The 14,380-nt window shown below is 40.0% G+C and overlaps 1 protein-coding gene across 3 annotated transcripts; it reads right to left on the reverse strand.

Annotated features, from left to right (window-relative positions):
* Positions 1-329: 329 nt before the first annotated feature.
* scrn2 (secernin 2) lies at positions 330-8,471 on the reverse strand. 3 transcript variants are annotated; one of them, XM_061275143.1, is made up of 9 exons: positions 8,324-8,445; positions 8,203-8,234; positions 6,990-7,152; positions 6,005-6,186; positions 5,519-5,718; positions 4,775-4,990; positions 3,466-3,631; positions 1,372-1,552; positions 330-1,020 (listed from the first exon to the last, which is right to left on the reverse strand). In XM_061275143.1, the coding sequence occupies exons 1-9, from the start codon at positions 8,387-8,389 to the stop codon at positions 868-870; spliced, it is 1,359 nt and encodes a 452-aa protein (XP_061131127.1). In that variant the 5' UTR covers positions 8,390-8,445; the 3' UTR covers positions 330-867. The 3 variants fall into 3 exon arrangements, with proteins under 3 accessions (XP_061131127.1, XP_061131128.1, XP_061131129.1); XM_061275144.1 differs by lacking the exon at positions 8,203-8,234 and having other exon boundaries at positions 8,324-8,471; XM_061275145.1 differs by lacking the exons at positions 8,203-8,234; positions 8,324-8,445 and adding an exon at positions 7,799-7,955.
* Between the last annotated feature and the right edge of the window lie 5,909 nt (positions 8,472-14,380).

Here is a 14,380-nt window from a genome sequence, read left to right on the forward strand (position 1 = left end):
TTGAAAAACTAAGAACCTGGTGGTGGAAATTCACTGTGATTTCTATGGGTTCTTTGAAAGAAAATCACTGTGACTCTTTTCCTTCTGCTCTGTGCACAGATGTACGTCAGTTATATCAAGGTTCTTGAACACATACAATAGGTACTGTGTTTTCCTTGCACACGGCTGTTTTTCTGTAACCATTATTGCAGAGGAAAGTCTGAAACAATACAAATTTCTCCATCATGAGACTAATAAAGGTTATCTTATTTGATCGTGTTTCCCCTTATTCACATTTATGGTATTTCTTTTACTTTGCACTTTGGTATCGAGACTCGAACAGAAACAGGTCTCGTTCTAAACAGTATTTATTTCACATTGTTCATGTAGCCATACTCTATACAATGCTGAAGTGCAAAGCCACTGCGACATTATTGCACGTGCCATCTACACCATTATTAATTACAGACACACTTTAAATATTTAATCTTAATTATTGATATAATGGTATCAACCAATGTGTGTGGTGAGGCAGTGGCAAGTTGGAGGATAAACATTCCAAAAAGCCCACTGTGGCCTCTCCTGCCAGTCTCCATTTGCTGGGAATGAACAGTTGAGGCCACTGTAAGCTAAAACAGTTGCTCATCATACATGACAGCTTCATGTATGTACATGCAGAGAATAAGCCACTGACACCACAAACAGTGTGACCTTTAACCTGACTGGCTGTTCCAACAGGATGGGGAAAAGTGTTGCTCCTAACTTAATGTTCACAGTTAATTGGTTAGATTGTCATATCTATGCACTATAAGAAAAGTTGTTGAACCAGGCCAAGTTTTCAGACTGTGATAGATCATTTAGGATCAAAATCAATCGTCTTCCCACCTGTCATTGATAGAATTTGAGCTCCGTGTCCACACAATCAAAAAACAAGTTTCCTAGTTCATCGCCTGGTATCTCTCCACTCAACATGGCGGAAATTTCACTCAGACACTGCGACTCGAGGTCCCTCAGAATCTCATATATGGCCACGCCCTTGTCCTGCCAGGAATGAGAAAAAGGACATACAAACAAAGAGAAATAACTGGATGAATTTGAAGTCCTGGCAGCTTTGTATTTTTGGTTTCTTTTGTTAGCAGGATTCTGTAAATTGACAAAGTTTGTTCAATAAATATTTAAAATGTGTTCTCTGACTCATTACTGTGCACTATAACCCAATGCACTTACTGTGTCAAATTGTTAGTAGCGCTCATTGCAATCTCTGACAAAACACTGAGCAACTCAACATTTTGTAGTCTATTATTGTTAATGTTTGATGTACATTTGAACAATGCATTTCATCTGTTAAGTAAACGTGTTTTTTTTAAACTACTGAACAAGTAATTGACCTACCGGGTCAGTCTTCATGGTGTTAAGTGCCTCCTGGTGAGCCTTGTAAAGGTCATGTCTGCGGTCCACCTGTCCCTGAAAGCGCGGGTACTTCCTAACAGGATCATCAGGACCAAAGTATGGGGAGACCACACTGAGCACAGGTGTGTCATCCTTAGAGAAGATATAAGGTTTGAATATGGACCTGGAGGATGAGGAGCAAGAAATGACGAGATGGAGGAAGAAAAAAGAAAAAAAAAAGTAATTGACACAGAAGTACATTCAAAAAGCTTTTCCAATGGGGCTTTTCCATCGTACCAGTTCCACACTGAAATGGCCTTGACTGGTTGCTTTTCCATTAGATTTTTGGGGGTCTTATAGTTACAATGGAACTCCTTTGCAGAACCTTCTCCGAGGTGGTTCCAAAACCCAGGACAAGCGGGGCCACTGTCACTATTATCTGATTGGCCAACGAATGTTGCGTTTCTTAAGCAATGCGGCAAGGAACTCAGCTGCACACACATATAGTTTTTTTGTCCTAAATAAATTTGATAACTTCACTATATTTCATGTACAGTAAAAAATCTTTATAACCGAATTTTTCCACTTGTCGACTGAAAATAGCATCCCATGTACTCAGGGCTCAGGTAACACCCAATCAATAAAACATAATATTTGTAATCCGAAAATTGATCTTTCATCTGTGTGAAACCTTTGTGCATTTGATGGGCTGTAATTTGCAACCACATCTGGCAACAACACCACTGGCCGAAATTTACGAACTCATGAAATATCATGACAAAACCTAAGAAGTTGCAAGTGTTCATTGTGGAGTGGTGACTTGCACAGTTCAGTTCATTCTTGCCCCAATTGATTGGTGCCTATTGTAATGAAAAAGGAACGGCGGGTAAACCGGGCTAAATAAGGCCGGTCCGGAGGTATTCAATACTAAAGCCCATATCCGACTGAGGGGTGAACAATTGTGAGTGTTGTCATAATGTAACGTTACATTGTCTGCATGGTTCGGCAGTGTTCGTTCAAGGTCGCAAATGTTAGCCAAACAATCGCCTGGTAATTTAAATATTTCCAAATTTCCTTATGACATAAAAACTCAATAAAACCTTTCGCGCCCATCTGGCGAATGTTTTGCTAACATTTGCGACCTTAAAAGAACACTGACAAGAGCAAAACATTTGTTGCCTTCAAAAACACCGCAATTGTTTGTGGCTCAGTGGGTTAGGGGATTGAAGCCCACCGATGAAATTTATGCTATTATCCATCCATCCATCTTCTATTCCGCTTGTCCGCATGGGGGTCGCGGGCGTGCTGGAGCCTATCCCAGCAGTCATTGGGCAGTAGGTGGGGGACACCCTGAACCGGTTGCCAGCCGATCGCAGGGCACACAGAGAGACAAACAACCATCCGCACTCACACCTAGGGGCAATTTGGAGTGCTCAATTGGCCTACCAAGCATGTTTTTGGTACGTGGGAGGAAACCGGAGTGCCCGGAGAAAACCCACACGGGCACGGGGAGAACATGCAAACTCCACACAGGGAGAGTCGGAGGTGGAATCGAATCGGCACCCTCCTAACTGTGAGGCAGACGTGCTAACCAGCACACCACCGCCCTATACTATTATTGATCTGATTTAGCTTTTTTTTTATTTGGTACAATGAATGGGAACAAATCAGTTTACTTCTCATATTTTTTCCCCACATTCATTATTACTGGGCAGCAAGCAAACTGTAAACGAGGAAACATGATTTTTTTGAAAAAAAACGACAAATCTTTTCTATTATTTTCAAAAATGGTATAGTATATAAAATCATATAGTATGTAGAGTACTAATCAGCGAGCTAACTTTTCTCATAGTATTTCACAGATTTTGCTAGCAAGGTAAACATTTTTGAAATACCAAAAGACTCAAGGCTTGAGCAGCCTTTAGTCCATTCGTATTAATTGTTAAAATCCTTGTTAACAGCCAAAGAGTTTTTTTCCTTCAATTTTTGCAATTCCTTGCTTGTCAGAAAACTGGTCTGTCTGTCTGTTAAAGTCATTGTTTTCAGTATGTTTGGAATACATATTTGGGTAATTTGGGGGTTTAGGAATTTACAAACCGAGAGGGGTCTGGAGTAGCAGTGAAGAAATGGATACAGGGCAGGTTGGTGTTTCTGGGCAATATCGACACCATACTGCCTGTGGTGCAAAAACCGCCAGAGTCCATGCAGATGCCACTGGGCTTGTCCCTTAGAATAGACATCATCACTTCTGCTGTCATGGAACCTAAACCATACAGGAAAATTACTGGAGAAGCCAATAGTATAAATTCTGTACATAGGATAAGTATTCAACTCAGTTATCCAAATAGCAAACTTTGCACCCCGTGAACATACGCAAACCCATTCAAGTTCACAATCCCAGAAATGAATTTACACACTGTATCTAGATACAGTCTCTTTAGTTTTAGTTATTGTCACTAACAATATTGCTCTTCCTAGCCACATATGATGAGCATAGTAAGACACACTGAGACAGAGGTACAGGCTGTAGATGCAAACATATTAAAATCAAACAAAAAAGTAGACGTCAGCCTATTATATTCATTAGTTTTATTATAATATTATAATTTTTTCCCCCTTTATGTGATTCTTGAAGTGCATTTTCAGACTTGTATTTTAAAAGGGGATGCTGCATGATAGTTATTCATGCACCAAATGTAATACAGTGGAGCCTCGGTTTTCGAACGTCCCGGTTCTCGAACAAATCTCGTTACTCTGAGGATTGCATCAACTCGCATCATGCCTCCAAAGGAAGCAAGTGGGAGCAGTAAAGCCATCCTAAAAAAACAAAGACGCTCTTAAAACAATGCGACAGTGAGCGGCCGGCTGCGCTGCGGTTGCGCGATCGGACCAAATTAAGCTCCTTGCGCACTGAGGTCCACTTAAATTTTGGAAAGTACATCAGGACATTAAAAATATTTTCTATATGTGACAATAATGCGACCAGTGCGGTGCAGTTGCGCAGTCGGCGACGCGCTACGGTTGCGCGTTCGGTGGTGCGCTGCAGTTGCGCGATCGGAAAAAAATGCGCAAATGAAAAAAGGCTTAAAAATGGCGGGGTTTTTTTTTGTTTTGTTTTTTGCTTTGAACGGATTAATTTATTTCCAGTATTTGTAGTGGGAAAACATGATTGGGAATACGAACAATTTACTTCTCGAACAGCCTTCTGGAACGGATTGTGGTTGAAAACCGAGGTTCCACTGTATTTAAAAATCTATGCAATTAATAACAAAAAATAACAGAGTAAATTACAATCCAGCAACATCATTTTATTATTTCTCTTTTTTTTTTTTTTTAAATACAAACAGGCTAACCAAAGCCAATTCAGAATTTTCTGGGTCGTACTTTAAAAGCCTATGACCCTTACCGTCATGTTGCTGGAGCAGTTCTGCACCCCCCTTATAGCGCTTTTTGGCAAGCTCCATCCTGACAGGTTGCGTCTCCGGGCTGAACACTTGTGAAAAGTTAAACTCTCCTACACCATCCCACCAGCCCTGAGCCTGGGCCACACTCCGCAGCTCAGGATGCTCTGCAGAAATGTCGGTGCCGATGGTCAACTGGTTGGAGATGTTTGTCACACCCTCTGAGAAGAGAAATTGGCTTTTACACACGGGCTAAATGTGATTTTGTGGCTAGTCAGCAGGCATGCGGGCATAGTTTTTTTTTTAACGTTTTTGTTTTTCTTTTAATTTTGTATGCTATTTTATGTTTGTACGGCGACCTTGAGTGCCTTGAAAGGCGCCTTATAAATAAAATGTATTATTACTATTATTACTATTATTATTATTATTATTATAGTCACTTTGTCAATTTCAAAGAACAGTGCTGCCTCGCTTTATCAAGGTTCACCTTTCACCTTGCTGTTTGGCGGATGTTTTTGGGGGTGTCATCATATCGTGACTTTATTCATTTTAACAGCAAATGGAGTGCACTTATATAGTGCTTTTATCCACACCATAATGTTAGAAGCGCTTTACAAAGTCTCACGTTCACCCATTCACATACCCGTTTGGAGTCACTCTGAATAACCAAACAACACTTTTGAACAACGAAACTCAGAACCTTATTCATGTGACGTTGAGGCGGAGGAAATCTCCATGAACTGTATCACCTGAGATCTTCTGTGCCGCCCACAGTCTTCCAGCTGTTTCCAGAATCCAGGCCTCATTACGGTCCACCAGAAGGAAAGTGTTATGGTAGCAAAAAGGTTCTGGATCCTCCCTGCATTGACCTCCTTGTCCGTGCTGCTCCAGGAGGCCAGTGATGACGGTGAGCGCCGCCCGTGCACTGTCACCACGCTCCAGGCCCAACCTGAGGGGAGCAGAAATAATGCTTTTCTTAGCATATTTGTCCTTAAATTAAAATCAATAATGAATAATCATTTTCAACAAAAGAACAGCAGGGAATTTTGAACATTTCTTTACGTGAGTCAATGTTGAACTAAATCTTCAGCTGTCTAGAGATGCAGGTGGCGAATTGACCATTGAGTTAATAAAAGGTGTTTCAAAACACAATTTATTTACATATCATTTACGAAAATACTGAAACCTTCAGTTGCTCCAGATGCTGTCAGTGTGTTCAGTAGTAGCTAGCTCACCTCACAAGATCCATGCCCAGCAAAGCCTCTTCAGGAGCAACAGCCTCCCGAGTCCAGACTGCCTCATTCCCGATACAAACTCCCTGATCGTTGGCTCCCATTTCAGCTCCCCACATCCAAGCTGGTTTACTCAGAATGACAGCATGAGTCTGCTCCACTTGAGGGATCTGTATGTACGTACACTACAAATGAAAGAGAACAACAAAGTGGAAAGAGATAACTGAGAAGGAGATAAATGAGACTGGTGACCCCTGGACTGTCGAGATGTTTCCCAACACATTTCTTCTGTGTCAATTCCCAAGCAATCTTGTTCATAACTCTATCTGGTTCCAATAATTTCATAACTCGTCAGTTTCTCTACCAATTGTGACACTGGTTGATTAGAAATATCAGACATGCATTTATGATATCAGACACCGAAGTAAGGTTGTAATAGCGGCTTTGCTAACATATTAAATACTGTATTAACGGAAGATCAAATGCTATTTTCACAACAAAAATAATAAACTTAACCTGATATTAAATATTCTTATGGTTTTCTTGCGATCACATTCTTGAACAGTGTGCAACTAATTGAAACATAAACAAAAGGGCTGAAAAAAATATTTAAAAATTCAATTTGTTGTTTTAAAATTAAGGTCAAAGTTGAAGTATAGGATCATTTTCTGACTCCAGGGAAATACAGCTGCTGGCATGGCTGTCATTCCTAAGTTTAAAAAAATAAAACCCTAACTTAAACTGGTCATCAATTACGTATTACAATACATTGCTTTTTGCTATATGCGGGCAGGCTGTCCCCAACCAATGGCAGAGGTCCACTGTACATTACTGTGATACATGTTTTTCTGTAAGTTACCCTCAGTTGCTATGCAATAAATAGCCAGTAGGTACAGTATAATATGAACTGCTGTTTGTTGTTGTTGAGCACCTGATCCCAAAAATGTCTATGTACATCATTGAAAATAGGTGACTATAGTGATATTACCTCCAGTATGCTGCCGGGAGGGTGAGATGTTGGGAGATAATGTACTACCTCCTGCACCTCATCCCGGGGACGGTCAGAGTTCTTCCCAAAAATGACATGGTCATCAAGAGAGCCAGGCGGCAATGAAACAAAACAGTCACATGACATGGGATCTTCTGCCATCCTAAAACAATAAGGAAATTCTTAGATTCTTATAAAAGAAAGAAAGAAATCCTCAAACGGTGCTCTCAAACACTGCAGATTCATGGCTGTCACTTCTGGAGCTATAGTAATACACGTTTTTTGTATTATGAAGTGTCGTTTTCACAAGACAAATAATTAGACATTTTATTTGTAGTTAACAGAAGACAGAAATGCAGGCAAGTTTGATGGTTGCTATATCTTCAATCACCATTTCCTTCTGTGCTTACATACAGTACAAATTTCAAAGTATCACTAAAAATACTTGCGGCAATATGGGCATGTGATGATATGTGATTTTAAGAATTGGTGTCTAAATAGTCTACTAATTTTAAAAATACTGTAATAACCATCCATTGCCTTAATATACTGTATGCTTTACATTCTGATTGGCGTTGACATCCTAAAAAATCTGAACCTATTGATTCACCCCTCGTGTTTGTTTGTGTTCAGTGTAACAACCATGATGTGCCTGCATGTCTTTAAAAGTCTTTAAAAGGGTGTGCAGCATTGTTTTTAATCCTCTCACGAATGTGTGTGTGCGTGCGCGTGAGTTTACGTGGATGCGTGCAGCACTGCAAAGGTGCATTTATGTGCGGACGAGAAGAAAAAATAAATCCACGCAAAACCTCTTGTTGAGTCCCAGAAGTGATAAAACACCGACGACCTCTTCCACGCCAGCGACGGCTAAGGATTAGGGAGAGAGTTTTGTGCAGAGAGCACTTTATTGACTGTAATCTGCACAAATCCGCCCACCAACACAGCCGAAGAATCGCTCTGATTTCACGTTTACATCAACGTCAGCGTTTAATTCCGGAAATAAATTCAGCAAATGTGAGATGGTTGCAGGTTCCGTGTTTATTGAACAAGAAAAGGCCTGAATATAAATGTTCGATAAACGTAACGCGCATGTCGTGCAATGTCTAATGCCTTTTTTGGGAGGTGGGGGAGACTGCTACGCTATAGTGCTATTGTCAAAACTGTGTAAACTAGCGCAAGCACCATTACGATTGCTGCCAAATACTTAATTTACCTGTCGGAAATTGTGAACGCTGACAACACCGGCTGGGGACAGACAGGTTGGAGACACAAGAGTCACGTGATCAAGAAATCCTAAAGTGTGTACTTAAAGGACTCGTTTCTCCTGGCACTACCTTTATCTTGGTTTCCTGTCGCTCATGTGAGCTCGGGCTGCTAAACGCTGCTAAGGCTGTCAACATTGCTTCATTTTGTTTGCCAAAGTGCTCGACCCCGGAAAGCCTTCTACGGCAAGCCATTTGAGTATTTCGTTGTGCTATGAGTGCACGGATCATCCATTGGGTCGTTTCGGAATTGGGCAACGATAACAACACTAACAGTTTTGAAAAGCGACAATTGACTAATTTTTTGCCGTTTTCTTTCTAGTAATTTTTTTAGACAAAACGGGCGCATTGTATAATAATTATATAATAATATATAATAATAATACTAAATTGAATTTAATTCGTCCAACTCAGCCATCAATTGTTAGTGTAAACTTGATGAGATATTTTGATTGTCATGTTGTGGTGTTTATATACGGGGAACCTAAGGTTGAAGGGTGTGTGTTGACCGTGTGGTTTTATGTAGTGACGCTCGTTCATTGTGAGTCGTATTTTTTCCCTGCTCTCTAGCATGCATGTTCAAGAAAGTTTATTGTCACATATCTCCTGCGTCTCCTTTTCTTCGGCACCACAATGTAATATAAGCAGCATTGAAAGCAGCATTGAAATTTTTCATTCAAAATTATTGCTGAATAGATTATTTACAGTTAAATAAAGAAATTTAAAATCTATTTAAATATTAATTGAACTTTATGTTGGAAATAAATGATCATCTTGGACTTTTCACTCGAGGGTAGGGTTCATTCTAGTTGCGTTAGCTGATATGTCAACAGGTCAAGGGGGGGAAAAATATATACTATTGTTACCATTACAATTTCTTTCTACAGTCTAGAAAATTTATCATAATGTTGTCTTCTTCTTCCCTAATAAATTGATTTAAGTGACACTCCATTATGGCTGAAATCATTGTAGGTCTGCCCATAGTCACAGCATGATAATGTAATTTCTGCTAACTCATTTTCATGTACGTAGTTCCCCAAATATTACCGTATTTTCCGGACTATAAGGCGCACCTAAAAACCTAGAATTTTCTCAAAAGCCGAAGTGCGCCTTATAGTCCGGTGCGCCTTATATATGGACCAAACTCCTAAATTTAAACTGGCCCGAAGCATTGTGTCATGAAATCAATCATAAGTGGCCCGCTGAAGACTATGAATCATGAATCAAAAAGACTATGGATCATTATTTTGTGATTATAAAGTAATTTGTTGCGTCTGAAGTTGAAATAAAAAAGATAAAATGGAGAATGATTTGATTTGGATTAAAAATCTGACATGATGCATTAATGGTGCGCCTTATAGTCCGGTGCGCCTTATATAAGGACAACGTTTCAAAATGGGCCATTCATTGAAGGTGCGCCTTATAGTCCGGTGCGCCTTATAGTCCGGAAAATACGGTACTTCATCTGAATTAAAAAAAGTCGGGAATGTGCTACTAGTGAATTACCATCTCAAATAGACACTACCTGTCCAACGGCATTGCAACATTCTTTGTATGTCATTACGTTTGTCAAAACCAGAATGTTGTTGTGTTAATAACTGATACACATTGTAATTTACATGCGTAATGACACCCAAAAGGTGACTCAGTTTTTACCTGTTAGTCTTGTCAGTGGCTCAGTCATATTTATGATGGCAGGCACATACAGATCGTCATGCACAAAACATTTTTTTAATACATATATATTGTTGTATCTTGAGTTATTTTTATGCAGCGTGCAGTGAACAGGCTTATGGTAACTTTGGAATGCCGGAGGCACCAGAAATGAATTCTTGAGAGGTTTCGAGGAGACAACTTGTTACCTGAATGGCACTCATCCTCTTACACACCCCTGTTGGCCTTTCATCTCCTGGAGTGTGCTGACAGGCACTGCACATATTGTCTATCCTTATACACAAACAGCAAAAACACCATTGGAAATAGACACCCTCTTGAATCAAAGGCAAACACAAATGTGAGGTGACTCACACATACGTACAGTATTGCATAAACAAAAGCCAGAACACACTGAAAAAAAGCCAATGGAGCAATATTTATTCATTTATTTATTTATTTATTTATTTATTTATTGTGACTAAGAATCACTTCTCTTGTCTAAGTGAAACCAAATACAATTAGAGCAGTGGTTCTTAACCTGGGTTCGATCGAACCCTAGGGGTTTGGTGAGTCGGTCTCCGGGGTTCGGCAGACCCTCCACCGCGGAGGTCCGAACACACTTTTATTGTGTAAATTCGTGATAATGCATATCTGAACAGGCCTCGCAAAGGCACACTGATTTGCAGTTATGTAATTTGTTGAGTTCATGCATTGTGTTGGTTTTGTTCTTTGAACAAGGTGATGATCATGCACGGCTCATTTTGTGCACCAGTAAAAAACATCTATGTCTTGATTTAAAATTTCTTTTTTTTTTTAATATTGCCCATATAAAACTGGTGGGGATCAGTACCTCCAACAAGGTTACAAACCACTGAATTAGAGATATAATAATACAGGCATTAACTACAACAAATTGGATAATACAATACACAAAATAAACTAAAAATATAACAAACCATATAATAAAACAAGATAATATTCTAAATCATCATCATAAGAACTGCAATATTAATAGTCATAAATAACTGTACAAATTCTGCTTCACCAAACAAAATAGACCATAGCTCCCTTCAACCAACTGTACCGCTACCGCTCCTCACAGCTGTACCATTGCAGACAGTAGCATCAACATTCACTGTCCAACAAAAAGAAAAAAAAATGGGTCTGGTTGCAAAAATTCTGGCCATTAAGGTGCAAAACAACAAATGCCAACAATTCCCTCCAGTGAACGCTGTGGCCCAAAATACCGAATACCAAACAACTAGCACAACCACCCCAACATGAAAGTGAGTGGAGCTCTCATAACAGGCAGCCGTTATTGAAGTCCTGAAAAAAATATTCTTAATCATGAGACCAAAGACATGAATGGAGTCAATATTTCTCTAGAAAATAATTCTATATCATCTAAAGTGGCAAGAAAATCAAAGTCAAAGTCAGCTTTATTGTCAATCCCTTCATATGTCAGACACACAAAGAAACCGAAATTCCGTTTCCTCCATCCCACGATGACGAGACACAGTACACGATAAACATACAAGTAGACGACACAAAATAAAAACAAGAAGGCACTAACAATAACTAATAAATAATAAATAAATAAAATGAGTGATGAATAAATAATAAACAAATAACCCAATAAATAAGAGGAGCAAAACTGAGCCAGTGTGCGTACAGCAGACAGTAAGCATAGCGCAAAGTACAGGACGCTACGCAGAAAGGGGGGGCAAGTTCAGGATCCTAACAGCCTGGAGTATGAAGCTGTTGGAGAGTCTGGTGGTGCGGGAGCGCAGGCTCCTGTACCTCTTCCCAGAGGGCAGAAGCTCAAACAAAGAGTGAGCAGGGTGACTCACATCACTCACAATCGTGGTTGCCTTGCGGGTGAGATGGGAGGTGTAAATGTCCTTCAAGGAGGGGAGCGAAGCACCAACGATCTTACCAGCCGTGTTCACTATGCGCTGCAGGGCCTTCAAGTTGTAGTCAGTGCAGCCGCCACCCCAAACAGCAATACAGCTGGAGAGGACACTCTCAATGGTGCCGCGATAAAACGTAGTCATGACGGCCGGAGGAGCGCTCGCTCGCCTGAGTTTCCGCAGGAAGTACAGGCGGCGCTGGGCTTTCTTTGCCAGTGATGCGGTGTTGGTGGACCAGGAGAGATCCTCACTGATGTGCACCCCCAGGAACTTGGCGCTGCTCACTCTCTCCACCACAGCACCGTCGATGGTCAGCGGCAGGTGTTGGGTGTGACCCTTCCGGAAGTCCACAACAATCTCCTTGGTCTTGTCGACATTCAGCAGGAGGTTGTTGTCCCTGCACCACGTGGTCAGAAGGTCAACTTCCAGCCTGTATTGAGTCTCGTCTCCCTTGGTGATGAGACCCACCAGAGTCGTGTCGGTGGATGGATACAGAATACAGTACACATACAAAAACAATTGGGGAAATTATGAACAATAGAGTCTCTGTGCTTGGGACTCCTTGTGTGGTTCCAAATGTAATTCAAATTTAATGTATAGGGCCTATGTATTTTAAGATGTCTAGCTCTCTCCCTCTCTCTCTCTCTCTCTCTCTCTCTCTCTCTCTCTCTCTCTCTCCCTCTCTCCCTCTCTCTCTCTCTCTCTCTCTCTCTAGACAGACGGACGGACGGACGGACGGACGGACGGACGGACGGATGGATGGATGGATGGATAGATAGATAGATAGATAGATAGATAGATAGATAGATAGATAGATAGATAGATAGATAGATAGATAGATAGATAGATAGATAGATAGATAGATAGATAGATAGATAGATAGATAGATAGATAGATAGATAGATAGATAGATAGATAGTTTGATTGATTGATTGATTGACTGGCTGATTGATTGATTGATTGATTGATTGATTGATTGATTGATTGATTGATTGATTGATTGATTGATTGATTGATTGATTGATTGACTGGCTGATTGATTGATTGATTGATATGTTTGACAGTTGAGCAGTATATGCAAAACAGGAGGTCTGATTCTGCTTCTGTTGTGAATTATTTTGCAAGTTTTTTGTAAATACAGTACAGAGCTTTATTCAGAAATGAATTGTTTCAAAAGTCCAAAATCCTGAAATCCTTTTGTGTTGAAGAAGACTGAGTTTTGCGATCTCTTGCAACTCTTACATTGATTTATTTGAATGTACTTAACACAGGTTTCAATGTCACCCCTTCATCTACTTTAAAAAAAACAACAACAATTTCGTCACCACCGGTAATTCCTTACGTGTCACAGCATGTTGGTGGAGCGTCTTCAAAACAACTAGCAAACACAGACACATTGGGAAATAACTTCATTACTGCTCATTTTTGAAAAGGCAAAACCTAACATGAAGGCAACAAGTTAAAAAACACAACATGATTTGCAGCCAAATTAATTTTCTATGTATTTTGACTATGAAATAAAAAAGACCTAGTAAGTCATTGGTATATAGGCTATATATTTAATCAACAATTAAAAGGCCTTATTGCCATTTATTCAATGCAATTTATGAGTTTTGCTGTGTCATTGTTCTCCCAATGAAACAGAGACCAAATGTTTCATAGCTTGTTGACACATTGTCCTTGACACTATTTTTGCGCACACACTTGTGTGTTACTGTTACTGTCACTTCAGCATGACTTTGTGGTCTGTAACGTACACAAAAAGGCCTGTGGTTCCCAAAATAATCTTTACCTTCTTCTTGGGGTGTACGTGAATAACTACAGTAGTTAATAGGTTTTATATTTATGTCACTGAAGTATAAGTGATTACTCTTGCAATTTGTCATCTAAAGGTGACATTACTTCCATGAGAGAAAACAATGAATTTCCAAACTTTGTGTAATAACCTTCCTTCTGTGTCCATATGTTCCTACTATTTGAAGTTTGTATGAACATTTTATGCGCTGACCATCGTTGTTGTCATATCCCATGGGAACCTTGTCATCGTTTCCTTTTGACTGACCAGACTTTAGAGCAAAGCCTTACTTTCTCTCTATCGGCTAAGAAAATGTGAAAAGTAAACAGTAAACAATGAAGTAACCAATTTTCTTATCCTTGTTGATGATTCAAAATCTCACAGGTAATTTCTGGCCCAGAACGTTAAGATACCTTTTCCTCCTCAAATAGGTACTCACTCACTCACTCATCACACTGCCCCCCTCTTCTCCTGCCTCCTCTTTCAACTTCAAACCCAGTCATTTTTGCAAGCTGCGCTTTGATTGTGGCAAACACCTGTATTTTGCAAAGTTAGACTTCCTCGCTAGCACCCGCCTCCCATCTTTGATTGTTGAACAGCAGTGGCGCCGTCATTACTGTCTGTACGACTGATGCCGCCCATCTTCTCCTCCCATTTTCCACCTTTGCCTTTTAACCACAAATTTAATTGCTGATCCTAATTGCTCTATTCTAAATTTCAAAATCGCTTTTATGCTGTGGGTGGCTGTAAAATGCGGTGAGAGTTGAA

This window comes from Syngnathus typhle, linkage group LG3 (genome assembly GCF_033458585.1).
Source record: "Syngnathus typhle isolate RoL2023-S1 ecotype Sweden linkage group LG3, RoL_Styp_1.0, whole genome shotgun sequence".
NCBI classification, from domain to species: domain Eukaryota; kingdom Metazoa; phylum Chordata; class Actinopteri; order Syngnathiformes; family Syngnathidae; genus Syngnathus; species Syngnathus typhle.